Below are 27,857 nucleotides of genomic sequence, written 5' to 3' on the forward strand. Positions count from 1 at the left end.
AATAGTGAGTGTCTGTAAACATGTAAAGCCATGGTGGCTCTGTCATGGTTTGGTACTACTGCGTTAGAGAGCTTGTCCAATTTGATGGAATTATGAACACAGAAAAGTACAGTTAGATTGAGCGAGCACACAATATAACCTGGAAAGCATTTGACTGGCAACAGCTTCATCTATCAGCATGAAAATGATCCCAAACAAAAAGCATATCTGGGTAGAAAACACTATCAGCCTTGAACTACCTCCTCAGAGCCTGTACCTCATTATTAGTGAACAGAACAAGCATCCAAAGAAAAACTCTGAATGTCCTACAAGACGTCTGGAGAACTATTCCTTAAGACTGCTTAAAGAAATGACAACAAAAAACTTGCCTAAAAGAGTTCGGGCTTTAGGCATGCCTAATATTGACTTTCAGGCTTTTTAGAGTACAGATATATACTTTTACATATATATGAATATTTTGGAAAAAGGAAGTAGTCAGGAAATCCCATTAATTGCTGATATTTTAGTGTGAACCAGGTCAGTTCTCACTGAATCATAGATTGATTTTGCTTCCCTGAACTTCTCATGGCCTTTAGTTTAAGACTTCCCTGAATAGTCTTAAACTAAAGGCCAGAACAATGAGGATAAAGCATCTGTCAGAAGCTGGTCTAAAGTTTCAAGTGCCTAACATGCTTCTAAGATCTTATGTATAACCAGGACAACCTAGCACGGCCTCATCTGCGCTTTAGTCTGCTGATCCGCCGAACCTCTTCTGCTCATTTGGTAATCCAGAGAGCTCGTTCCGTGATTACACTATCACAGACAAACCGCCTGTTTCCACAGTGAAAGGGGGATTAAAGCCAGCCTCCTTTATTCAGACGGCTCACTAACCACAGTGTACTCATCCCAACCAAATGAATAGATGTTCTCCAGGGAATAAAGAGCTCAGTGCATAGAGACAAAGGAAGGTGAATGGAAGCTAATGAAGAGGAGACTGAGAGGAGGAGAGCGACAAGTGCTCTGTATAAATATGCTGGTCTATATTTATTTATTTATTTTTAATCCTACAGTGCGTTCACCTTGTCTTTGAAGACTGAATGTCACCTAGTCTGCGGTTTATAAAGTATTTAAGTGAATTTGCTGCAGATAGTTTGTCAGCACAGCAGAGGGAAAATGAGAAGATGTACTTTGCATCAGGTCTGATCATTAATATCACAGCAGAGCTGCTATTACAGCATGTGACACAATCCCCCCTTTTTGTTTTTGTCATTTTTTTATTTAAACATCCTCCTCATTGGAAGCACCTTAAAATGTAATGCAGAAGGTGAAATTAGCCAACTGTTTGATATTTTTGTGAAGGAGGAATTCTCTCTGTTAAATAAATACTGTTATCAACCAGAAAAATCATACTTCTGGGGAGGTATAAAAAGAAAGAAAAAGCTGCCAAGAGAGAGGCCGCTGACAGATTTAGCTTGTGATGATTGTCAAGATAAGAGAAGAAAGATGCAGCTTCAGTATTTTAACATCAATTCTCCTAAATTTAATGCAAGACTTGACACCTATTGGCCTTCTATTTATGTGCTTCTTAAAATTTGTCCCTCTCTGTTGATGGGGAACATCAGGATAATATAAATGCGTCAGTATGCCAATATTTCTGTTTTAGTCTTTTGCACCTTCACTGAGTCTTCGGGTGGTTTGTGTGCTTTATTGTCTTAATTCATTGTTCACATGCGTAGGAAGCTTGAATTGTCACCACTTTCCAGTTGCTGTCACTCATGATAATCCTTAATACTAATTCTATTCTAGTTTATCCCCTACACTCTTAAGAAATAGCAGTACACTAAAATCCCACATCTGTCCCTACTTGAATGCATCTGTTATACTTTAAGGTGACTTTGTGTACCTTACAGAGGTGTGCCCAAAAAGGAAAAGTATTTTAAATTATAATATCAGAACAAAGTCTGTGACCGCCCAAGTATTTCAACAAGCAAGTATTACATTTATTTACTGCAGATGTCTGCAGTAACGCTGGAACACTCTATTATGGTGAAAGGACCTGAGTGTTGGCGTGAAGCTGTTAATTTACTGGTCGATCTGTATTCATACCATCACCTATTGCCACGAGCTGCGGGCCGTGACCGAAAGAATAAGACTGCAGACACAAGCAGAAGTGAGATTGCTCCAAAGACCATCTGTGCTCTCCCTTAGAGGTAGGGTGAGGAGCGGCTGCTCCCCCACCTCGAAAGGAGCTGTGGAGGTAGTTTATCTGATCCGAGCTGGACGCTTACTGGTTTTGGGCACGTCCTAGTGGGATGAGGCCCTGCAGCAGACTTGTGACATACTTGAGAGATGATATCTTTCAAGGGGCTCGGGAATGCTGACTTTGTCCAAGGAAACGATGAAGTAGGCAGCTGGGGAGAGAGAGGCCTGTTTTCTCTGTTAAGGCTATGGACTGGACCGGCGTTGTTGGGGTGTTGTTATTATACAGAAAACACATAATCTAATAACTAACCAACAAAATTACAACTGAAATCAAATTGTATTTTCCACATTTCTGTTAATTTGAAAGGGTGTTTGCAACCTTCTTGGTATCTCGACATGTTTCAGATCATCATATTATACAGAGATAACGCAGGTAATACAAAACGTAGTGGGTGGATGGCGTGGACCTATGATTCTGAACACAATAACTTAAGAATGAGGCAACGTAGGGTTTTTAAATTCATAGCTTAGGTGCATCTATTACAAATCTCATCTACCTTGAACTCAAAGGAATCACCTTGGATTATCAAATTTATACCACAGGAGCGTATTAGGAGGCTGAGGGGTAGTACTAATGGCCACTTGTATTTTTAAATGATAGTTTCATTCATTAAGTGGAAAAAGTTATCCAAACCTACGTGCCCCAATCTGAAAAAGTAATTGCTCCCTGTTATTAAATGATGACTTATAATTTCCTGTAATTAATTTAATTTCAAAAACCAAAAGAGTCCCATTACATCAGGCATAAAACTAACACAGCATTTCATAAAATGATCATCACACTAACAGTTAAACATGGTGGTGGTAGTAAGGTGGTTAATACCTGGACGACTTGTTGTAATTGATGGAACCGTGAGTCCTGCGCTGTATCAGAAAATCCTGAAGGAGAAAGTCCGACTATCAGTTCATTGCCTGATGCTCAAGCATACTCAGGTTATACAGAAGGACAAAGATCTGGATCCACCTCTGGATGACTCAAAAAAAATATTTTTTTTAAATTTTTTGGAGTGGCCTCATAAAAGTCTAGACTTAAAATCAATTGAGATGCTTGAAACCCCTCCAGTGTGGCTGAATGAAAACAATTCTGCAAAAAACAGTGGGCCAATATTCCCCCACTGTGATGTTAAAGACTCATTGGTGCCAATGGTGCCAGTGGTGGAACAACCATTATTAGGTAGAGTTTTTTTTTCCTTAATGAAAATCATCATTTAAAATCTGCATTTTAAATTTACTGAGGTCTTGTTTGATCTAAATTTGATTTGATGATGTAAAACATGCAAGTGCCAGTCTTGATAGCCGGGGATCAGTCCGCCAGGGCCTCCTGCCCAGCACACAATGCACCCGACCCCTACGGTTCCTCCTGCGGGTGGTGGGCCTGCGGGAGGATGGGCCCATGTCCCCTTTTCACGCTGGGCCTGGCTGGGCCCCATGGACTAAGGCCCGGCCACCAGATGCTCGCCCTTGGGCACCCTTCCCGGGCCTGGCTCCAGGGCGGGGCCCTGGTAACCCTATCCCGGGCAGGGTAAACTGTTCCCTCAATGTTTTTCTCATAAGGGTCTTCTGAATCGCTCTTTGTCTGGTCCCTCACCCAGGACCAATTTGCCATGGGAGACCCTACCAGGGGGCAAAAGCCCCCAGACAACATAGCCCCTGGGATCCCTGGGACACGCAAACCCCTCCACCACGATAAGGTAGCGATTCACGGATGCCTCCTGGGCACCTCCTGGGCGAGGTGTTCCGGGCATGTCCCACCAGGAGGAGGCCCGGGGCAGACCCAGGACACGCTGGAGAGATTATATCTCTCAGCTGGCCTGGGAACGCCTTGGTGTTCCCCCGGATAAGCTGGAGGAGGTGGCTGGGGAGAGGGAGGTCAGGGCTTCTCTGCTTGGGCTGCTGCCCCCCGTGACCCGGCCCCGGATAAAACGGGTAAAGATGGATGGATGGATGGATGGATGGAAAACATGCAAGTGTTCCAAATATACAAAAAAATGAACTCATCAAGAAGTGGCAAAAACTTTTTCTCAGCACTGCAGGTGCATTTTACTTGATTTGATCATCTGAAAGCCTCTAAGTATGCACAATCAGATTCAGATACACACAAAAAAAATGAGCGCAAAGGAAAGAGTAAGAGTGAAGTGGGGTAATACAAGAAAGTTAAGTAGAGAAGTAGAAAATAAATTACAGTCGGGCAAGAAGACATCTTTGGGCCGGTTGATCGAGGAAAAGACAGAAATATTAAACAATATCAAGTGTGACCTTTACAAAGAGCGGGGGCATTAACTGATTAAACGAACTCCGAGGCTGAGAAAAAGAGCGTGAAATGAAAGTCAGAAATCAGCAGGTAGTATGACTGCAAAGGACTGCATGATAAAAGGAAAATGTGCAGTATGAAATACCATTGTTCAATACGCGATTTAGTATGACTTGAGATAATAAAAAGTATTGAAGTGTGTATATCCTAATACAGATCCATCCTGCTTTAATAGGCACGCTCACGAGGAAATGAAATCAATTATTTTGAACCTTCTTTTAACGGACTAAGTTAAGTGTTTGCATCCTGAGTGCGAATACACAAGAAGTGCTTTTATTCACATCCTATTTACTGCATTTCAGGGAGCACTTGCAATGTATTTATTGCTTATATTCATATGAAAGTGAAAACAGGATTTATTGAAGGGCAGTGTAGATTCTGGAAGAAATGTATCAGAAAAAGTACAATTACAGTCGTGGATAAAATAAATAAGTGAAAAATGTTTTTTAATGCGAACAGCTGTCTCTGTGTTACAGTTCCCTGTAGATATTATTCCCAGTTATTGCCAGTGATAAAACTGGAGGTAGTGGACAGCTGATCAGACCCTAAAGTAAAAAATACTATGACTAGTTCAATACAAGGGATGTCTAGTTCATTTTTCCTCCTAATCCCAATATAAAAACAAATTTAATCCTTATTTTATATCATAATTAGAACCAGCCACCTAATACTGAATATCTCACAGTGGTGGCAGATTAATATTGGCCGAAAAGTAAGTCATTGTAAATGTGCTGCAGCAGGAAGCCTTGGGCAGAAGATGAAAACCTTTCTCCATCTCTGCTGTGACTATTGATCTAAAGAATCAGAATCAGAATCAGAATCAGAATACTTTATTGATCCCTGGGGGAAATTATTTTTTGTTACAGTGCTCCATTTTAAACCAACATTAAGACAAGACAGACAATACGCTAACTAAGAATAGTACAATATATACATATATATACATACATACATACATAAGTCACTTATAAATAAATATTTGGAAAAGAAACATGTGTAGTTGTAGCAGCAAACAGTGTGTTAAGTGGATGCGTTGTACAGGGAGATGGCCACAGGCAGGAATGATTTCCTGTGTCGTTCAGTGGTGCTTTTCGGTAATCTCAGTCTCTCACTGAACGAGCTCCTGTGACTGACCAACATGTCATGGAGTGGGTGGGAGGTGTTATCCAACATTGTCTTTATCTTGGACAGCATCCGCCTCTCCGACACCACCTTGAGGGAGTCCAGCTCCATCCCCACAACATTGCTGGCCTTACGGATCAGTTTATTAAGTCTGTTGGCATCTGCGACCCTCAGCCTGCTCCCCCAGCATGCAACAGCATAGAGGATCGCACTGGCCACAACAGACTCATAGAAAATCCTCAGCATTTTCTGGCAGATGTTGAAGGACCTCAGTCGCCTCAAAAAATAGAGACGACTCTGGCCCTTCCTGTAAAGTGCTGTGGTGTTTTTAGCCCAGTCCAGTTTATTGTCAATGTGTACTCCAAGGTATTTATAGTCCTCCACAATGTCAACACTGACCCCCTGGATTGAAACAGGGGTCAAGTGTTTCCTGGTCTTCCTGAAGTCCACGATCAGTTCCTTGGTCTTTGCCACGTTGAGCTGCAGATGATTCTGCTCACACCACGTGACAAAGGAGTCGACCACAGCCCGGTACTCTGTCTCATCCTCCCTGCTGATGCATCCAACCACCGCAGAGTCATCAGAAAACTTCTGAAGATGGCAGGTCTCTGTGCAGTGGCTGAAGTCTGTGGTGTAGAGGGTGAAGAGGAAGGGGGAGAGGACAGTCCCCTGTGGTGCCCCTGTGTTGCTAATCACCTTGTCAGACACACACTGTGGGAGACGTACATATTGTGGTCTTCCTGTCAGGTAATCAAAGGTCACTGTTTCAGCCAAAAACTGCCTCCGTTAACCTGCAAAATGTCACTGAATTAGATCAACGGCGGACTTTTAGAGGGGGTCAGTGATGCTCACTTATGCATCATTGGCCTGCATATGCATTTTTTTATTTTAGGAAAATGGAATATATTGACAGGTCCTGATTTTTAGTCCAGTCTTTGTGTAATTTGGCACGCTGTGAGCACAGATGCCCCATTTACCTGCTGTTCTAATCTTCTGTTTATGAGGAACAGCCAATCAGAGGATATACTCAGGAAGAACTGTTTTTTTAGCATGTGGCTAAAATGCATTTACATATTTTATTTATATTTATTTATATTGTAAGGTAAAAACCCCACAGTGGAAAAACAGCCTCCCCCTCCAACCTGTCCAACCTAAAACTAGGATGGTGACCTGAGTGAACATGACACCAGCATCTCCCTGCTGTGGCAGTTTAGCTAAATGTTAAACAAACATAATAGTTTGGCACCAGATATCCCAGAAATATTGAAATTAATTCTACAATCAATGACAAAGACCAGCTGCTTGGACAATGTTATTACAGCATTTGTCCATGTTACATAAAACTATACTGCTTTGTTGAGTTGCTACAGTTGTAGCTGTTTTATGATAAAGAGACTGCACGTACCTCTTTAGCCCTTTATTGCATCTTTTAACAGACACGTCCTCTCACAAAGTTCCTGCAAGGTGTGAGTCTGCTGAATGTTACAGCAGAGTTTGTGGCAGATGCTTCCAGCAGGGTTTGTCTGCAGTTGTTTGCGTTCAAGGATTTACATCTAAACTCTGAACCTCTGCCTGTGCTATGACTTTCAGAAGGTAAATAGCGGAGGGACAGCTAATATTTAATTACCCACATCATCCTGTAATGTGAGCCGGCTGTTCTTTAGGGGATAATTTTATTAATGTGACTCCAAAACTACGACTTTCTCTTTTTTTTTTTCTTTCTGTGCGGTGAACCTGCTTGTTTAATATTGAATAATAAATAAATCATCAGTCACTCATTATTAAAATGTCTGCAGGCACCCGAAACATAATCAGGCTAAAGTTTATATTGTTAATGTCATACTAATATCTTTTTTTTTTCCAGTAAATGTTTTTAGATCTGAGTTTGAATTTGTACTGTTGTTGTTACTTGTATAGAAAGTATTCTGCAAGGAAACTTGCAGACAAGTGGTTAGTCCATATATTTCTATTTCTGTATTTGTTTTTACACTTCACACCCCATCAGTTCTCATTATCAATGTTATCGCTTACATTTGCTGGTTTGGAAATGTCCGGCCTAAATACACAAGAGTACATGTAAGAATGGCAAAAAAGACAAAAGGAGAAGTAAGACCTCCACGTTTTGGCCTACCACAGGGATTTAGCACCACATAAGTTGATGCGCGTGTTAGCTTTGCAATGGGTCTCGTTGCCTGGTGCAAATCAGAAATCTGTCAAAGTACCAGCAGCCAAAATGTCTCGTGCGACTGGCAGCTGCTTGGAAATCCTGTGATGCAGTAACTGTGAGTCAGTATAAGCCTGGTGGCTGGTTTCCCTCACAGTGGGCTTTTACACAATATACATTATACACATTAAATTCAGGTCCACCTCATTGTTCTTATTTCAGACTCACAAGCAGCAGTATTGACTCTTATAAATGATAAATATTGAAACAGCAGCATCAGTTGGCTGAAGCTGTGGTTTGTTGTAAAGGTCTGTCAAAAACATATTTTTGTAGGCAGCATTTACTTAAACATTCTTCTTAATCATTCTCTGCTTGTATTAAATTATTCTGGGCACGTCTCCTTTATGTGAGTATGTATGTAGGTTCACAGATTTGGAATGGAGAGCATCGGAGTCTTTTGTCAGCAAGTTATAAATATGCAAAGACCTTGACTGTTACATTTCTTCTTAACTATATGATGTATGTGTTTAATTATGCTGCAGGGATGTGTGGACTTAAAGAATGAAAAACAGCAGACAGGATGTTGATAAATTTGCCCCTATGTAAACTAACTAAATCACATAGTTCTTAGAAGTTCACTATAGAAGCTAAACTACACTGTATGTGCAATAATAATCAACATTAAAAGGTGAATATACAGTCTTTGTGCAGTACTGTGAAGAACTCAGTACACCTATACTACTTCTAATAAGAAGTAGCTAGGTGCTGCTAATCATACTTGATTAATTGAGAATCTCTATAAAAGCAGAACATTTAGCACGTTGTTGGAGAAAGGAGAGAAAGCCTCTTCCCCTTGAAAAAGAATGTGACAGCACAGCTTTAGTTTAAAATGCTGCACCTGAACGAACCACAAGCCCTCTGGAAAAATGTCCAGACGAGACCAAAGTGCAGATGTTTGGCAATAATGCACAGCACCGTGTTTGAAAAAAACAAACAAAAACAAATGCAGGATATCACCGCAAACACGTCATACTAGCTGTTGAGCACGGTGGTGGAGTGGTGATGATTTGGGCTGGTTTCATAGTAGGGCTGGGTATCGTCACGGATTTCTAGAATCGCTTCGATTCAGATTCGCAAGGTCCCGAATCGATTCGATCCACGATTCGATTCGATTTAAATCTGGGAAATTTTGCCTCAGACAGTCAGAAATATTATAATTCAGATCAGTACATTTACATATTTTTGTATCTATAAAAAGGAAGCTGACACTCGCAAGACTTTATCAAAGGTGTGAGCATCACAGCAGAGGCCTTTGTGTCAAAGTAGCTGAAGATAAAACACAGAAAAACATGAAGGGGATTTTCCTGGCCTGGGATTTTATAAAAATATTCTGCAGTACATCAAAAACAAAAGAAAACCATTAATCAACTTATGAACATTACTTCTGAAGTTACAGCGGTTTTATTAGAGACACGGCTAAGCGTTTTGCATTTTGCATCATTTTAAAAAGTTTAAATTTGTTCAGAAGCCTATTGAACCGCAGAAATGAGGCTTTCTTTTCGGAAGTAAGTAAAAGGGAAAAAACAGCGGCCGACAGCGCTGTAAACAACAGTAGACTTGTGCGTAACAAGCAAGCGAATAATACAGAAAACAGATTTTTAGATGGGAAACTGTTCTTGAAGTATACTAAGAGACAGAGAGAGAGAGAGAGAGAGCTGTGCGTGAAGTGTGGTGGAAGCAAAACAGCAAACGTCAGAGGGAATTCATGACGATGTTTTTGTGAAGCGTAGTTTGGATCTTTTTTTGCTGCTGGTTCGGTCAATAATGTTTGGAGAGACATCAAACTAACAGCTTCAGAACCAGCGCAAAAAAAGGCATAAACACAAAGCGCGGACCTGCCGAAACATCAGAATCAGCGAGCTGTCGGCTTCCAGCCCCGACCGTGTCCGTGCCGTCAAGTGAGAAAGGCGACATCTCACTGATTCTGATCCGTCGGCGGGTCCGCGCTTTGTGTTTACGATTTTGTGCAGAATCCGTGTACCTGCTCTCATTTACTGTTTTAGCTGTTTGGTGGTTCTTGAAATTTTGTGAGGTTTAACCTGAGATTCTGGCGTTTCGGGCAAAATAAATTAATATTAAAAAATCGATTCAGGATTTTAATGAATCGATATCACGTTATCCAAGCCAGAATCGATTTTAATCGATAAATCGATTATCAAAACCCACCCCTATTTCATAGCTACCTGGCACCTGGGTGCCTCGGAGACACTGAGTCAACCACGAACTCTTCTGTGTACCAAAATATTCTAAAGTCAAATGTGATGCACTTGTCTAAAGCTTGGCCCAAACTGGGTCATGCAACAGGGCAATGCACTGCAGCAAATCTACAGTAAAGTCATTGAAAAGAAAAGAATCTGTCATAGACAAAAATTTGCATATGTTCAAATTAACGAAACATACAGTCCTAAACCCTGTTTAGGACAACAACAAACAATGAGTGACTTTTTTCTGTATAGTCCTTAGTTATGACAAGTTAAGAATACCTTCATCTAGTGGGATGTTTTGAAAAAAATAGTGTTTTTATGTACAGATTGTGATGATTTGTAATTTTGGGTGTTTATAAGTTATTAACCTTTGTTTGCAAATCTTGGGAAAAACATCAGGTTGGATTGTTTATGGTGCTACTGTGGCTCTGGTTTCTTGTTATTTAGGTTTCCATGTCACAATAATAAAATTAACAAAATGAATTGTGCATGCTGACGTATGTATACAAGTATAAAAGGTTAAATTTTATTGCAATTTAGAACACAAAAAAAAATCATTTATGCTTTAAAAGGTTTATTTTTAATCTTCTTTGATTATGTTTTAGCCTATTTGGTGGACAGTGCAGAGGGTAGACAGGAAGGGGGTGAGAGAGTGAGGGCGAATGACACATGGGAAATCTTCTGTCTCAAATTGCCATAAGGTCCCTAGCCTTTAGTGTCCGGGTCGCTAGCTCAACCAGGTGAGTTACAGTGGCGCCCCAGTTTGTGAAGCACATTGTAACTGTGTGTTTTAAAAGTACTGTACGAACAAAGTTCTTGTTAGAATGATTACATATTTTGAGCACACAGTAAATTATAATGTCACACGCACCTTAAATGAGCACATGCGGCTCATATCTGCCTGTACGATCCCTGAATCCAGCCAATTATCCCACATTTGATCCGGATATTCCTTCCATCTTTGAAAGTTCCTTCATCCCTTCATGTTTTTACCTCTTTCCATTTGCCCTCGGCTCTTCCTGCACAGCAGAGAAGAGAAGAGCAGAGATCATTGACGCCTCAAGTCTGGATGTGTCTGTGAGAGAGCAAGAGAGAGGGAGAACGTCTGCTTTATGCCGAACAAGGACGTGAATGATGACACGTGTCAAGTGTGCCGCATTATGAACGTGACTTTGTGGTGTGTGACTGCATCGCTGTGTGTGTTATAGCCTGCCTTCAGTCTGACACTTTGCAGCTCTCGAAGTGAGAGAAAAAATGTGTTTGCCTGGATACTTCATTTAACAGCTGCCATTTCTACTCCCACACAGCTATCACATTGGCAGCGCGCAGACACACACACTGCCATTCGCAGAGCTGTTAGCCGAAGTGTTGGAGAGTGATGGGCGCTCAGTGGAAGCTGTGTTGAGGTCTAATGATTCAGGACAATTTATTGTTCCCATAAAGTGTTATAGAGCTCTCTGAAGCACCTTTACTTTTCAAGCCAATTCCTAGCTGCTTGTTTGAGTCTCTTCTTTCAGACTTTGTTGTCATCTCCACAAAATCAGCCTAAACCTAACACACAACATTTGGGGGAATTAGCTGAATTCTAGTTCCTTATTTTCCCAGAGCATACCTGTTAGATTTATTTGATACCCTCCAGGCAATCCATAATTTCAGTTCAGTCAAGACCCCTGTAGACAAAAGAAGATTAATATTTATGACTGGAGTAATTCATTTTTTGGCAGCTCCGTTCTGGGACCTTGCCACCCTTCATTATGGAGACAGTAAAAACTGGTGATGGGGAGGGCATCAGCAGGAGCACAGAGAAGATCAAGCATCATTGACAGCAGATTTCAGATTAAGTCAGATAAAGCGTGAAAGGAGGAGCTGGGGTTATTTATATAGCACCAATTCACAACAACAGTCCCCTCAATGTGTTTTATATTGTAAGGTAAAGACGCTACAATATTAGATAGAAACCCCAACAATCACATGACCCCCATTGAGCAAGCGCTTGGCGACAGAGGGAAGGAAAAACATCCGACAGAAACAGGCTCAGGGAGAGGCAACGTTCTGCCACGACCGGATGGGGGTGAGGGGAGGAAGAGAGGACAAAGGACACACTGTGAGAGAGTGATAGAGATGAATAAGAACTAATGATTAACTACAGTAGTGGTGTATGAATACACAGAGAGTGAAAAGAGATGAGTGAAGAAGAAAAGCTCAGTGCGAGGAGCCTGATTCAAAGTAGAGGGGCCTGATTCTAGAGTACAGGAGCAGTCTGAGACCAAAGTGATCTTTTAGGATAATATGGTGCTACAAGGTCTTTAAAATATGATACGGGCCTGATTGTTCAAGATTTTATATGTAAGGAGAAGGATTTTAACATCAGTTCTGGATTTAACAGGGCGACGATGCTAATTTGGGAGGAATGTGCTGTTTCTAGTCTCTGTCAGTACTCTCACTGCAGCACTCTTGATTGACTAAAGGGAGGGACTCCCCCAGGGAGTTTTTAGAGAAACCTGGCAGAAGTGGGTTGCAAAGTGGCTTCCACACTAAAGCAGTAGGCCCTATATTAAATTTGCCACCTGAATCTATATGAGGGTATCAGCTGACATGAGTGGGCGTTAAAATTATTTTATTTGTGGTCACTGCTGGGCTTGACTGCATGCCCTGATTGAACTAACGCTGTGCTCAATTTCTTGTCAGCACAGCACATAAATCAGTTTGAGAGTTGACACTTAATCAATATAGGCAATCCCCCAGTTCCAATGATTTATGGTTATTCACTCACAAGAAAGAAGTTTGAGGAGGTTCCCACTGTTTTCCAAAAATCTAATTTCCATCTTACAAACGGCGGTAAAAGTGCTGAAATGGAGCGTCCTCTGATCTAAGCTACCTGTCAGTAACGCTGCTGCTGAAGGGTCTTTATTGAGCTCACTAAGATTTACTTGATTCCTCTGTCACACTGTTTTACTCTCAGGTTTTCTGGAACTTCGCAGTTCACAGATTGAATTTGTGTATTTTTCCGCACAGGTTTTGTGAATCACACTGGATGATTAATAAAGCGCCTGAAACATAAACGCATATGTGTTTCATTTTGTGCTGTGCTATAGGCAGGAGTGTAAGAAGCTACGTGAGGAGCTGAAAGAGGAGCACGAGGAGGACAAAAACTCAGCCTTGGCTCAGCTGGCGCAAAGCAAGGAGCAGGAACTGAGCAATGCCAGGGAGAGCTGGCAAAGGAAAGTGGAGGACCTGCTAGAACAGGTGAGGCTCTTCCCAATGGGAGCACAAACAGTGCCGCCCATCCTTCTGTTCACTTTACTGTCTCTGTGCAAAACACTAAAAGGGCACATATTGAAATGTTAAGTGAATGTTGGTGTTTATGTTGTGTTTTGGGAATTTTGTAAGTAAATATTGGTAGATTTTGAAAGACTACTGTGACTTAGTAAGCTCATAAATAGGTGTGAATTAAAAAGCTGCAGTGATGAGCAGACACACATTGAATACAAAGAAAAATCAAAACACATGAGAATAACATGAGAAAACAAACCAGTACTAAGGCAGGACACAAACAGGAAAACAGGACAATAAACAGATGATAAAACAAAGACAAAAGCAGAGATGTGACTTTGGTTGTGGTCAAATAGTCATTTGTACTTAAGAGGGCTTCTGATTAAATCATCTGCATGGCAGCTGTAATAAGAGCTGGTCAAATTCTCAAGTTGCAAAGAAAAGGTGCTTCAGTGCATGCTTCCTTACCTCCTTTAGCAGATGATACACTTCCCAACTCTAAGAAAATAAGGCCTTCCCAGGGTTCATAGCAGCACACCATTCAAACGTTCACAAACCAAAATGATCAACATACCTGACAAGTGAAACAGATGATGTAAATTACCGCCTGTGCCGTAATGATTTAATATGCCGATATGTTTTGAATCTTAACAGTTTGCCAAGCTCACTGTATAAATAAAGATAATTTTCCCTATTTCAAAGTTCAAAGAGAGGTGAATGTTGTTGTGTAACTCATTTTGCTGTTCTTTTGTTCTCATTTTCGGGGTTGCTGTACTTCCAGTTTTTGGGATTACCTTTAATTAGTTTCATGTCAGAGATTCTAAAAGCTTTAATAAAGGAAGCGTTTAAGTAGATGAGTGGACAACATGAGTGGACAGCATGGTGAGCCACATTTCTTATTCAAACCATTTTATTTCATTGTGACTGCAAAGTTTCTCACTTTTTCCCACTTGGTAATGGAAACATTATTCACATCAATGTCTAAGTTCATATAGCCTGCATAAAGAAAAATAATAAGAACAGATAAGGCTGTACTACTTCTGTAGTATCACCAGGGCTGACTCACATCACCCACCACATTATTAAGCACCCTAATGAAAGTGGTGTGAGCTGTGTGGGCCACTTTTGAAGAGGTCGTCTTCACACAGGTACTTCACCTCAAAGCTTTTGACACTGAAGTCAAGGAAAAGTAATTAGAGATAAACATGTGAGGTAATTGTGTTGGTTATGTGACTGCAACCTGAAAGTACACCAAGCTGTAGATAATTAGAGGGGAGAAGTCGATAAAGAAGAAAAAGGAGGGAAAACACACTACTGCTCATTATTGCTAATATTTTATTAACCAATCACATGTAACCAACTCAATGCATTTATGCATGTAGACATGGTCACGATGACCTGAACAGGAAACTAAAGCCACAATTTTCACACGCTCACCAAAATTAGACAGAACTGAAGATTGGGAAAAGTGGTCTAATGAGTCTCGATTTCTTCTGCAATATTCAGATGGCAGGTTCAGAATTTTTCTGCCTTGTATTAAAGGTTCAGGCTGGTGGTGGTGTAATAGTGTGAAGAATATATTTTTGGGCACACTTTGGATTCCTCAGTACCAAATGAGCATTGTTTAAATGCCATCCTACCTGAGTATTGTTGCTGATCATGTCCATCCCTTTTTGACCACTAAAATTATGTCATATTGGTTTCTTGACCATGACAAGGAGTTTACTCCAGTGGCCTCAACCAATCCAAAAGGAGCAACTTTGAGATGTGATCTCATAAAATCTCCCAAAATCTCTGAGGAATGTTTTCAGCACCTTGTTGAATCTCTGCCATCAAGAATTAAAGGCAAAGGTAAAAGAGGGTCCACCCCAGTAGTAACAAGGTGTGATAAATAAAGTGTCCAGTGAGTGTAGACACAAACAAAGGCATTGCTGAGAAAGGATATATTTTAAATAAAAACAGGAACAGCAAGAAACTAACAGCTTTTATTAACACAAGAAATCACATAGCATCTGTACACCAAGTGTGTCTGTAAAGTACTGTTACGCAACAATACTGGTTAAAGATTTAAAGGTTTAATCTTCAACTTACAATCAACAGATCTTTTTGAACACAAAATGCCCACAGCCTGGAGTCAAGTGGTTGTAATTATACCAGTGGTGAGAAAATCAATATGATGGGCGAAACATTATTGAAGCAATAAGAGCTACCTCTCTTCTAGGTGTATGTTGTGCCTGTGATGGCTTGTCTGTGCCAGACTCACAGATTTCCTCCTAACACTGGCACACAGATTCACGTATTCATTATGTGTTAGTGTTTAACGCACACCAGAGCCGGCTGCTGTAGCTAATGACTGCACAGTAATATTAATGTGGCATGACTAAGCTCTCCTGTGGTCATCGTACGTGCAGAATCAACAGCTTTATTTCTGTTTGTTTGTGCATGTCTCTTGCATTAATTGCTGGTCTTCAACATGCCCACCCTGTCATCGGTGATTAATGTGGCAGCTCCGCACCTCACAATCAGCTAAACCATATTTATTTACTCCAATGCCAAATCAGAGCAGCAGTCAGGCTCTTGACAAATACGCACTGATGGAGAAGAGGCTGTTTAGAAATCAAATGGCAGATGTCAGTGCCAGTAAGGCCTTGATGCACAGCATGCTCCAAAGTGTGTTTTCAAAAGGCACAAGCATTGAAAATATTAGTGTCGTTGTAAATAACGCCTAATGTGAATGATATATGCGGGTAATTTTGCACTCAAACGCAGAGTTGGTAAAGCTTGAAAACCTCCGCTGTGAATCTCAGTGAAAAACCAAATTAAAAAGGGTCAGTGGCATCCACACCATCACTGTCACAATATCAGATTTTCACTTCATGATTATCAACTTCAGGATTAACAAGAAGAAGAATTTGGCTGCATGTGAATTTCATCTTTGACTTATGTTCACTGTTTTTTTTTGTTTCATTTTTGGCAAATAAAATGCACCAAAGTAAGATAATATTGAGGGGGAAATGTTATAATATTATGTCTAATATTATCATATACACTATAGCTCATGGCTGTATGACTGTACCTCAGGAGGTAAAGCAGGTCATCTGTTGGTGGTTCGATCCCTGGCTCCCACTAGTCTGCATGCCAAATATCCTTGATAAGATATTAACCCCAAGTTGCTCTCCAATGCATCCATCGGAGTATGAGTGTGAATGGTAGTTAGAAAGCACTTAAAAGCATAGAAGACAGTGAATGGGTGAATGTGCCATGTTGTGTAGAGCTCTTTGAATACTCTGGGAGAGTAGAAAATATAAGAATCAGTCCATTTACCATTAAATAATACAGGGCTACACGTCTGAAACTTTGAATACAGTAAAGAACATAATAACAGCAGACTAGAAGCGAGCAGATGAGTGAAAACAGATCTTCCTTATTGAACTCATGCAAAAGCTTAATCAGTGTGGTTTTTAAGCCCAACCTCCATTATATGTGTCTATCTGACAACTGTGAGCAAGAAATTTCTCAAAAATGCCAGCTATAGCAAAAATGATACAAAATTAATATATGTAAGTTGTCAAATCTGTATTTCACTGTTTTACAAATCTTTTAGTAAATTTTATCAACAGCTCTCTCCAGTTTGGCTTTTTCCCTGTTTCTTTTAAATGTGCTGTAATCACACTGTCACCCAATAAAACTAACTTAAATCTATTAGTAATTAATAATTGTACCATATCATAATCTAACTAAAGGCTTCATGACTCAGTAGGTTTAACAGGTCAGACACATTATTGCTTCTAATCGTATCTAAAGGGTCGAAGTTTTTTTATGTTTCAATTAGCAGTTTTAGATCCATTCAAATGCAAAATTCAATTGGGGGTTCCTCAAGGGTCAGTCCTTGGTCCATTACTGTTCAACTTTTACGTGCTCCCACTTGGTACTGTCATAATATATATATATATATATAATATTTGGGGCAGGGATAGCTCAGTAGGTAAAGTGGTCGCCCCATGATCGGAAGGTCGGCGGTTCGAATCCACTTAACGGCTACCCTGAGGTACCCCTGAGCAAGGTACCGTCCCTACACACTGCTCCCCGGGCGCCTGCTTAGTGGGCTGCCCACTGCTTCACAGAGTGAATGGGTCAAATGCAGAGAAAAACAAGTAATTTCCCCATGGGGATCAATAAAGTATCCATTATTATTATTATTAATATAGCCTCATATTCTTATAGCAATGACACGCAGTTGTACTTACCACTTCCCTCTTATGATCTAACCTCTGGTCATAAACCAATAAGCTGCATTGATGACTTGAAGTCCTGAATGTCTCAAAACTTTTTAGAACTGAACAGAGACAGGACAGAAATACTTGTAGTCCAAAATGTGTTCATATTTATCATCCATTTCTCTAAAACACAGTGATCAAGTCACAAACCTTGGTGTCATTTTAAAAAGTGACCTCAGTTTTGATAACCACATCATTATAATTACCAGAACTGCTTTCTACAACTTAAAATGTATCTAAGATTAGAAAAATCTTCTCTAAAACTGACTCTGAGAAATTCGTTCATGCATTCAAATCAAGTAGGTTATATTATTGCAACGCTCTATTTGCAGGATTTCCCAAATGATCAACATCATCGGCATCTTCAGCTTGTCCAAAATGCAGCAGCCAGAATCCTTATAGGTCACTGTTTTACCCGCAATTTACCTGCATTACCCCAGTAATGAAATGACTTCAATGGCTCTCAGCGCAATATAAAATGTTGATTAAATTGAGATCAACTAAATCTGTGTGTCAAACAGACTCCAAACCCTTCTATTCACAAAGGCCTACACTTAATATTTTTTGTTGTTGTTGTTTGTTCTGTTTTGCAGTTTTCACTCCCTTAAGGCATTGTAAACTTTATTTTGGGGGGGAGGGGTTCATGTCTTAATATTTTGTATTAAGCAGATTTAGTTTTCATATAATGAAATGAGCTAAATAAATTAAATTTGTCTTTGTTTTCTAGTGTATGGTTCTAGCTTTACATGATTTATGGGAGAAACCCAAAAACCCCAAAAAGTTACTACTTAGAGAGGTCGGCACTGCTGACTTTATAATTGCAAGACATGCAAAATCACTGCCATCAGTCCAGGATTTACTCTCACTGTTGGCAATTTGTGATGACCTTCTTTTTTTACAGCTGGCACAAAACACAGTGAAACGAGGCACAGAAAGCTTAAAATGCCTGACATGACGTGCAAAATGTCCCTAAAGTGATGGGCTGTCATTATAAAAGTGGCATTTCATGTTGGTTACATAATCACCAGGTGATAATTCAACTATTCAAAATTGCAGCAACAAAACACAAAACCTTTTACTCTTAGTAGATAAAACAAAAGACTTTCCACTCTCAGTTTAGTAAATCAGGCCCCTGTTTTAACCTTAGTGGATATCAATGTTTGAAACAAGGATGCCAATGTGTATAAATGTAGGGAATGTGGAAACTGTTTAATACATTATGCAAGTTTTCACCTATTATACAAAAACCCTCCCCACTAAGTCCACAATTTGCAAGCTATATGAGCAAGTCAATTTTAGATAATACAGGATCAGTGTGCAGCATATATAATCATATGTGCCTGCTAATAAAGATTTGCCACCATGCAAAAAAATGTGTGACTCATGTCTGAGTGATAATGTAATTTCCAAATTAGTGAAGCAGTTCCTGCGGCAAAGCTACTCTATTTAGATCACAGAGAGTCTTTCCTGTTGTGTTTACTATCTCAGAAACGATGATCTGCAAGTGGCTGCACAAGATGATGGATTTATCAACAACTTTCTCCGATTATGTTTGACAGTATTGTTGTATTTTTAATTAAAAGCTCAAAGCCGGATAATTCGTTCAGCTTTCACAGTCCATAGAGCGGAGTTGCACATTCAGGGTACAAATGCTCCTGTTTGTCTGTGAGATCTTTACCCTGAAACTTGTGTAAAGAGGTGTAGGGGTGTGATCACAATATTCTGAGAATGAGTCCATGAAAGTCAGAAGTCTTAACTGATTTTCATTTCACTATCACCAAAGCTACAATAATAGAAATTCAACAATGACCCCCTACATGAAATTTAGGTCAAGAAGAGGAAGAGAAGTTGTGTGTGTGCAAGAAGCACACCATCAGAGCACAACTTTCAGGGAGTAATATAGAAACCGCAGACCCACTACAAGCTGTCTGTGAGTGCATAAGAAGACGATCTTAAGGGTGAGACTGGCTAAATTAAAATCAGCATTTTTGAATTTATAAAGCCTTTCTAAAAGATTTTCTGATCACATTCCAAACATCTGCTTTGTGAATGGATGGTTGCTTCTGTTTTAAGAACTGGGTTATTTTAAGTGATTTTATTGGCTCAGCCTACTTGACATTAAATTGTGTAGTAAGTAACTTATGGGCCCGTGACCTTAAATGAGTTTGATGCCCCTAAAGTTTACTGTCAATCTTCTTCATCGGGATTTCTGATTAGAATGTGTTTTTTGACCTGGCAGCAGTTGCATACAGTGCTGCCAGAGCAGCTTTTGCAAGGTCGTACTTATCTCAACACTTGAATTCAAAATCCTAAGCTGTCTAGACAGGTTAATTTTGTGAGTCACACTGCTGCCTGCTTTTAGTGCTATGTTCACAGCAAAAAGCTCTTTTGCTGGAGGTCTTGAGAGTATATATTTGTTTAAGGCAAATTGATTGCCAACCCCAACCTTCTACCTTTTTGTTATTCTGCCATGTAAAAATGCAGTTCCCTTGAGACAGCCTGAACTTGCACTTCCTGGACCACCTACCTGATTTCTATCCAACTAATTATGTATGCAGAGGTCTAGAGGCAGCGGCTTCTTCAACTTTCTCACTGACAATCACTGCAATATGTATTGTTCTTATTATTGTGCAGATATCCTTGTTGAAGCAAAGTCTGGAGATGCAGCTGTCCCAGTCGCAGTCGTCGCTGCAGCAGCTACAGCACCAGTTCAGCCAGGAGAGGGAGCACCTGAGGATGCAGCTGGAGGAGCTGCAGACGGAGCATCAGAGGCGACAGCACCGTCTGCAGGAGGCCCACCGCTGCGCCATGCAGGACATGGAGCACGCCAGGCAACGTGATTTGAAGGTAACATTAAAGTGACCCAAAAATGCTGCTATAGAGCTTTTTTGTCAAAGGTTCATTTGGTTGGTTGCAGCTTTCCTAGTGGCGTCTTTGTGGTTCCCATTTGCTGTGGGATTCCCAAGTACTTGTAGCTGTCCTCAATTTCTGCAATATCGCCTTCTGGTAGTGCAATCCCCTTAGTTCTGACTACCTTGCCTCTCTTTGTTACCATCCGACCACACTTCCCCAGATCGACTGACATTCCAGTGTTGTTGCTGTAGATCCTCGTGGTGTGGATCAGTGAATCAGTGTCTCATTCACTCCTACATCTCATCCATGTAGAGGAGGTGGATGATGATGGCTCCATTCTGTAGCTGGTATCCGTAGCCAGTCTTGTCAGTGAGGTTCAGGCCTGTGCAGAACAGCAGTGGGGACAAAGCATCTCCTTGGTAGATCCTGCAGTTGATGGTGTCTTGTGCTATAGGCTTAAACTTGGCGTGACGCGGTGTTATTCGCCATATCCCCATTCAGTTCCTATCTATATCTATATCATCGATAGATAGGTCAAAAACAGAATAGAGAAGACATACATTTTGTGTGACTTTATCGGTCTCTCCCATTGATGTGGAAGAACTTTGGTCCATTCTTCTTTCCAAGAAGTTTATAGGTATTGAGGTTTACACGCTTTCATTTATACACAGCTCTTTTAAGGTCCCACCGCTGCAGGTTGAGCTCCCGCACTTTGACCTGGCCATTGAAACACCTTGATTCCTTTACTTTTTTAGCCAATCTGTTATAGATTTTCTGCTGTGCTTGAATTGTCCTGTTGCATGAGTTTGGGCCAAGCTTGAGCTGTCACACAGGTAGCGTATACAGAGTTGTCTCAGTCAATGCTAAGTGTCCAAGTCCTGTGGCTGCAAAACAAGCCCATATCATCACCCCACTTTGGTCTGGTCTATCCAAAGCACTGAAGTCTTACAATTTGTTTAAATACAGCTTTCCAAGCTTAAGCCATGCTGCCAAGTTCTTTTTAGAGAGAAGAGGCTCCAAACAGGCCATACTTGTTCAGTCTTTTTCTAATTGTACTGTAGAGTCTGTGATGTAGCTCTTGGGTTTTTTGCTGTTTCTCTGACATTGGGGTGAATTTAGCACTGATTGAACAATTGTGGCATTTTGTTTACACAGCACCTGAAGCTCCAGTACAGCAAGGAGCAACATTTTCTGCTTTTAGAGATTTTCACACTTGCTGATAATCAATTTATCAAGTGCCTCTGATTAGCCGCTACTGGCTACTACTTGCCATCTTTATTTTTTACAAAAGCAGTAAGAGTGTACTTAAGTTTTTAACAAGTACATAGAGTCCTCTGAAAACATTCTTTTTCTATGCCTGAAAGTTTTATCGATGGAAAGGAAATAAATCTAAAAATGTGTCATGAAGCAGTCTGACTGGCAAGATTTATACTGCAACACAGACTCGGGCCAAATCAGTACCATGAGCAGTAGACTGATCAGCCCAATAGACACATTTTGTTCATTGCAAATTACATGAAAATAATAGTTTATGTCCTATTTCAATCTTTTTGGATGGACAAGCTGCTAGACCTGCCACATTACAATCCCTTTGCACAACCCTGTGAAGACAAAGAGACCAATGATAACACACTGCAGAGCAAATAACTTTTTAATCGCTGCTGTTGTGTTTGCTGTTTGAAAGCTGAATTTGAAATTGATTTTGCTCCTGACAGAGAGTCTTTCCAGCTCAAATAGATCAATAGGCCTGCAGACAAATACAGAACTTAATACAAAATGTTGTTGGGAAGCGTGTACTGCTCTCGCTAATCAAAACAAAGGATGTGGGTGACATACGGAGAAATAAAACAGTAATTATAATAATACATCTCAGCGACCCTCGGGACCCCTACGTCTCTCTGCTCTGCATGGAGCATCAATCAGCAGTCATCAGTGAACACTGTCCTCTGCACTCAATGTTCCCCAATCACCGAATACAGTGCATTATTATTTCTATTTAGTTCAAAAAGTGTGTTTTCTAAGACCACTGGGCCTTCTTCAGTTCTGAATTAGTTGGTTTATTATCTGGTTTATTAGCTCTAAGTGCTAAACCTTTAACCTAAATCTAAGCCTAAATTTAAACTTAATTCTAACTTTTACCCTAACTCAAACAGACTAACACAAGGGTGCTAAAAAGTGAGAGCTGATCAAGATGTTCTACATGTTTTCATTTATCTGTCTTTGTTTTCCTGTGGCAGATGACTTTAGTGACTCAGTCATGTTCTTTGGATGAGTAATTCTCAACAAAACAGCAAATAACAATCTGCCCATTCTCCACAGCCACATTTTAATAGGACTGTTACACACACACATGTTCAGTGAGTGCATCCCTTCAGCTCACCACTTTATAAAAGAGTCGTTTTATGATTGCCTCTGTGTGACACCTCTCAATTATAGCTACAAAACTATCTAGGTTTATGTAGATTTCACTATGCCAGACAGGGTATTGCAAAAAGAAAAAAAGAATGGTGACATAGACAAGAGACCGAGGATGCAACACCATCAATCTCTGGGTGATCACTTTGCACAGGTCACGTGGTAGGATAGCTCTAAACAGTCATGGTCAGACCCAGACTGATGGCAGTCACTGACACAGACTAGCGAAGGTTTGTAAATACCTTACAATAACACAGAGAAGAACATAAAAATTTGCAAAATGTGAGCAAACACTTGGCAACAGTGGAAAGGAAAAGCTCCCTTTTAACAGGAAGAAATCTCCATCAGAACCAGGCTCAGGGAGGGGCAGCCATCTGCCTCGACCGGTTGTGGGTGAGGGGAGGAAGACGGAACAAAAGCACGCTGTGGAAGAGAGACAGAGGTTGTAGAAAATAGATACGAGTGGTTTAATTAACTCCATATGCAGCAGGAGTCCAAGACTACATCATTTTTACTCCTTAAAAAAAGACCCGATGGGTTTTGCCATTACCCCCCCAGGCCGACAGTAGTCCTCCATTTCAGCATAATAAGAACTTTTAGTTTTTATATGTAAAATGTTGCATTCCTGAAAAGTTTCATGCTGTTATTCAATGTAAATAGTTTAAACGACTACATGAACTGTGAGCTTACAGACTCCTGTTATCCTCTCAGCCAGTTAGAGATGCTCCTCGGGAGAAGTCTTACTTGACTTTTGAATGCAGTGGAGCCTTGTCAGAGTCAAGAGTAGAGTGGCAGTGACTCATCTCCATCATTACTCGCCCTGACTGACAGCAGACAGCCTCTGCATCAAGCAGCTCTACTGACAGCTCTGTGTTTCCTCTTTATAATGTCAAAAACATGCAAGTATAAACACAACATACCCTCTCCTCAAGGTGCCAAGAAAATGTTCTTCAGCACTAATCCGTCCATTTCACAGTCAAGGTCGATTTGGATCAGTTTTACATCACAATTCCAAATCCCGTCTCCGTCTTGGACGCTGTAATTGTATTAATACTTTAAGTAGAATGGAGGTCAGGAAGCAGCGTCCTTATGATGTCTTTCTGGCATTTCCCACAGTACACATTTGTATGAGACTGTGTGTGTGTGTGTGTGTGTGTGTGTGTGTGTGTGTGTGTGTGTGTGTGTGTGTGTGTGTGTGTGTGTGAATGATAGAAAACAGTGAGTCACACAGCTCTTATGAAATCGACAGTCTTCATTATTTCCCCGTAAACCGAACTGACTGCTGTAACAAACACGCTCCTCTCTGTTATCTTCATCTCCTCCTCCACTTGTTTCTCCTCTGATGCAAACGCACACAGCACTGGTACATATTTGCTCACTATACCCACAAAATTGACCACTTTTTTTGTTGCTCAGAGTACTTCTTCCTCTGTCACAGACTTAGTTAATAAGCTGGGAAACCAAGTGTTAAAAGCTTTATGGAGGGCTTTTATGGTGACGGGGTGTTTGTTTCTGTCGGAGCGCAGGGAGAGAAAACTCAATTATCCCGTGTGGAGGCATTTGAAGGATGATTTGTGATTTGTCAGTGTGTGTGTAGGTGTGTGTGTCTGTGCGGGGTGGGGGGGGTGGGGGGGTGATGAGAGGTACATTCATATTGTCTGGTGTTATCTCTTCACACTTCACAGGAAGTTATATCCAGGGAGTAATACATTTGTTCCAAATCCTTGCTATATACGCACATACACACACATTCAAATAACCAAAGTTTGCTCCCAGACTCTCTGCAACAAAAAGCTGCAAATAGAAGCAGTGAATGAGGGTGAGGCAATTGACACTATATGGAATTTCCTATCTTTTGTCTTAGTTATTTCTCCAATACTTACTTGCCTTCTTTTGTCTGCACGCTAAGGGAAAGAATGATTTCACCTTCAACAGTGGTGTTTTTTAAAAGGATGTGTAGATATTAATTCAAATAAATATTTAAAAAATTGCAGGCACCCACCACCCACTGAAATATCACTGTCAGATGGATTGATGTTATTCGTTTTACTGACATAAATCCTTCCTGTTGATGCAGTCATGTAAAAAGGTTTTCACACAAGATATGAAGTCCTGTGAAAAGTAACACTAACTGCTTCAATAGGAATTTAGAGGGTTACATGTTAAACAGCCTCACTGGACTAGTCATGTGTCTCTAATCAAATGCACTTGATTGATTGATAATCAGCAAATGTGACCATCTCTGTAAAAGCAGAGGTTGTGACAGTCACAATCTTTCCAGCACTTTCAGCCCAAGTTTGGATAGTGTAGTGCATAGAGAAATAACAAAAAATCCTAAAGCTACATCTCAGACTCAGACTTAAGCTGGTGTGTTAAATACTAAAGTTCATAATAAGCGTATCATTAGAAAAAGTCTGATCAACTATGACTTGTTTTAAAGGGTTGCCGGCAGAAAGCCTTGGACAGTATGGCTTAGGTTTGTATCTGAATAAACCACAAGACATCTGAACCAAAGCTCTTTGGATAGACAAGACCAAGGTGGAGACAAATGCTTCGAACCAGCTGTCAAGGACAGTGATGGAGGAGTGATGATCGGGGCTTGTTTTGCAGCCATGGGTCCTGGGTACCATGTAGTCGCTGAGCCAACCAGCTCCTCTTTATACCAAAGTATTGTAGAGCCAAATGTGAGGCCATCTGTCTAACAGCTAAAGCTTGGTCTACATTGAGTCACACCATAGGACAATAATTCCAAGCACAACAGCAAATCTACTACACTGACTGAGACTAAGTCCAGACCTCAACCTAATTGAAATCCTGTGGTGGGACCTTAGGTCAGCTGTGCATAAACAAGTGACCACAGTGGTTCTATAATTTACTGGCTCATTGGGTATACTTAGTTCACACAGGACTTGTAAGATTACTGTGAAAATGTAAATTGTCGTGCCTGTGAATCAAGATTTTCTTCTAATTTGTGCATTACCTAGTGTTACCATCCATGGACACTTAAATTAGATAGTAAATTTTTTTTTAGACTTATTTGAACTTTAAATTTTACTGGTCACCACAACAGAAAACAGCATGCACCACTCAGTATTACTCCCATATTTTTTATCCAGAGTTGCCTCGGTAGAATGTTTCTGATTCGTGGTACTTGTGTAGCGCTTTTCTACTCTTTCTGAGAGAATAGAAGTAGTTCTGGACATCTCCCATCCACACAGCACTTTATTCTGCTGTTAACCTTCTTTTTTTTTTTCTTATCACACACACATTCCCACTCCAATGAATTCACCAGGGGCAATTTGGAGTTCTGTGTCTTTCCCAAGGACACTTCAAGAGATGGAGTGTATGAGCCAGGGATCACACCACTGACCATCTGACTAATAGATCACCTCCCTTCCTGTACAGCAGCAGCCCAGTCAGCAACAAAAATGTCGCTGGTACCATTTTGTTAATCACAAGGTCATCATGCACTCAAACAGTTCCTGCTTTTGTCAATTTTACTTTAAATGTCATGATTAATTACAGAACACACATAATGCTGTGTTGAAGAAGCATAGAAACTGACTTTTAAGGCAATAAACTCTTCTCATACATCAAGCGCATCAAGTGGGGTCGTTTTCTCTGGCTTCAATTCAATCAGATTTCTTTTTCCAGCCACGAGAGTTGCTTTTTTCTGCCATAATTCTTTATGTAGTGAAATAATTATCTATGAGGAATGCTGAAAGTTAGTGTGCACATGTTCAGACATCACCTGTGCTACTTTTCTCCTGATCTGATCTGACCTTCAAGTCCTGCATTAAAAAAAAAAAATCACCAAATCCCCTCAATCATCTCTGGAATAACGGCAGAGTGCAGTCATTTCCCACAGTCAAACGTTTTTACTAGTCAGGTGGTGTTCTCTGGTCAAAAAAGCTTTGAATAAGGTGAGCATTATTGTATTACAGCAGCTTCAGGGTTCAAACATGTTACCTGTCTTAAAACCCTTGTGTGGGCTGCAGGTTAGTTTAGGCATTAAGATTCTACTCAACAGTCTAAGATCTTGAATGCACATTAGACAGGCTTTTAAGCCACATCTCTTTCAGATGCCTCACTTTCTCCACCTGGGGACTCTCAGTGGTCTTCGGGGTCAGGATTCAGAATTGCACTAAAAGCAGCTGAATCAGTTTGCCACAAAACCTGAGGGTCAATGTTCTCAGTTCATGTCTTTGTATGTTTACCCGAAGCTCTTGTTCTTCGGTATCACCACTTTTACTTGTTAAATGGATTCAGCCACCAGAAAAGTAACAAATATTGACTGCTTGGTAATGGAAAGAAGATTGAAGAAGCAGGCCTTCACACACAAACAGCACAGAGAGACAAGACAGGGGAGGAGGTGAATGTAACAACAGTTCGGTCAGTTTGTAATTAAAGGATTCACTGCAGTTAAGAGAAACTAATGCTCTCCTTTTAATTAAAGGAATAAAAGGTATGCTTTTAACTGACTCGGGGCACAAAAGCAACAATGATCAATACTGATGAATAAGATAGATTAGTGGCTTTTAAAACTCTTACAGGATTCGCTGCACATATGAACTCAGTGAAGGACATTAAGAATATCTATGATAATTAAAGGCTCTCCCAGATCTTAAAAAACTGCAGTGGTGCTACTTCAAAGTCAAACTGTAGAGCTTGTGTTTTGTGATGTGTTCAAGAGAAACAGAATACTTAGGCAAGGATTAGATGGATTAAATCAAGTCCTTAAGATTTGCTCAAGTCTCAAGTAAGGGCCAGTGGACCAACACCTAATCTTAAAAAGGAAGACAGGGAAAGAATGAGGCCCTAAATGGATTATTTGGAAGTATAAAATTGAGTGTAGTGTTGTGTCTCATGTTGGACACGATAGTAAAGTAGGCTGCCATGATTTATCTGCAAGCCCCTTTGTTACCCTCCTCCAGCCT

At 40.5% G+C, this 27,857-nt stretch overlaps 1 protein-coding gene across 4 annotated transcripts in view; it reads left to right on the plus strand.

The window, feature by feature from the left end:
• Window positions 1-27,857, plus strand: part of fam184ab (family with sequence similarity 184 member Ab) — a 220,904-nt gene that overhangs the window by 136,601 nt on the left and 56,446 nt on the right. For all 4 annotated transcript variants that reach the window (XM_080882220.1, XM_080882223.1, XM_080882221.1 and 1 more), the window contains 2 exons: window positions 13,198-13,348; window positions 20,287-20,499. In XM_080882220.1, coding sequence (XP_080738346.1) covers window positions 13,198-13,348; window positions 20,287-20,499 — 364 coding nt within the window. The remainder of the gene's footprint in view (window positions 1-13,197; window positions 13,349-20,286; window positions 20,500-27,857) is intronic.

This window comes from Rhamphochromis sp. 'chilingali' (genome assembly GCF_963969265.1).
Source record: "Rhamphochromis sp. 'chilingali' genome assembly, chromosome: 5".
Taxonomy (NCBI): Eukaryota; Metazoa; Chordata; class Actinopteri; order Cichliformes; family Cichlidae; genus Rhamphochromis; species Rhamphochromis sp. 'chilingali'.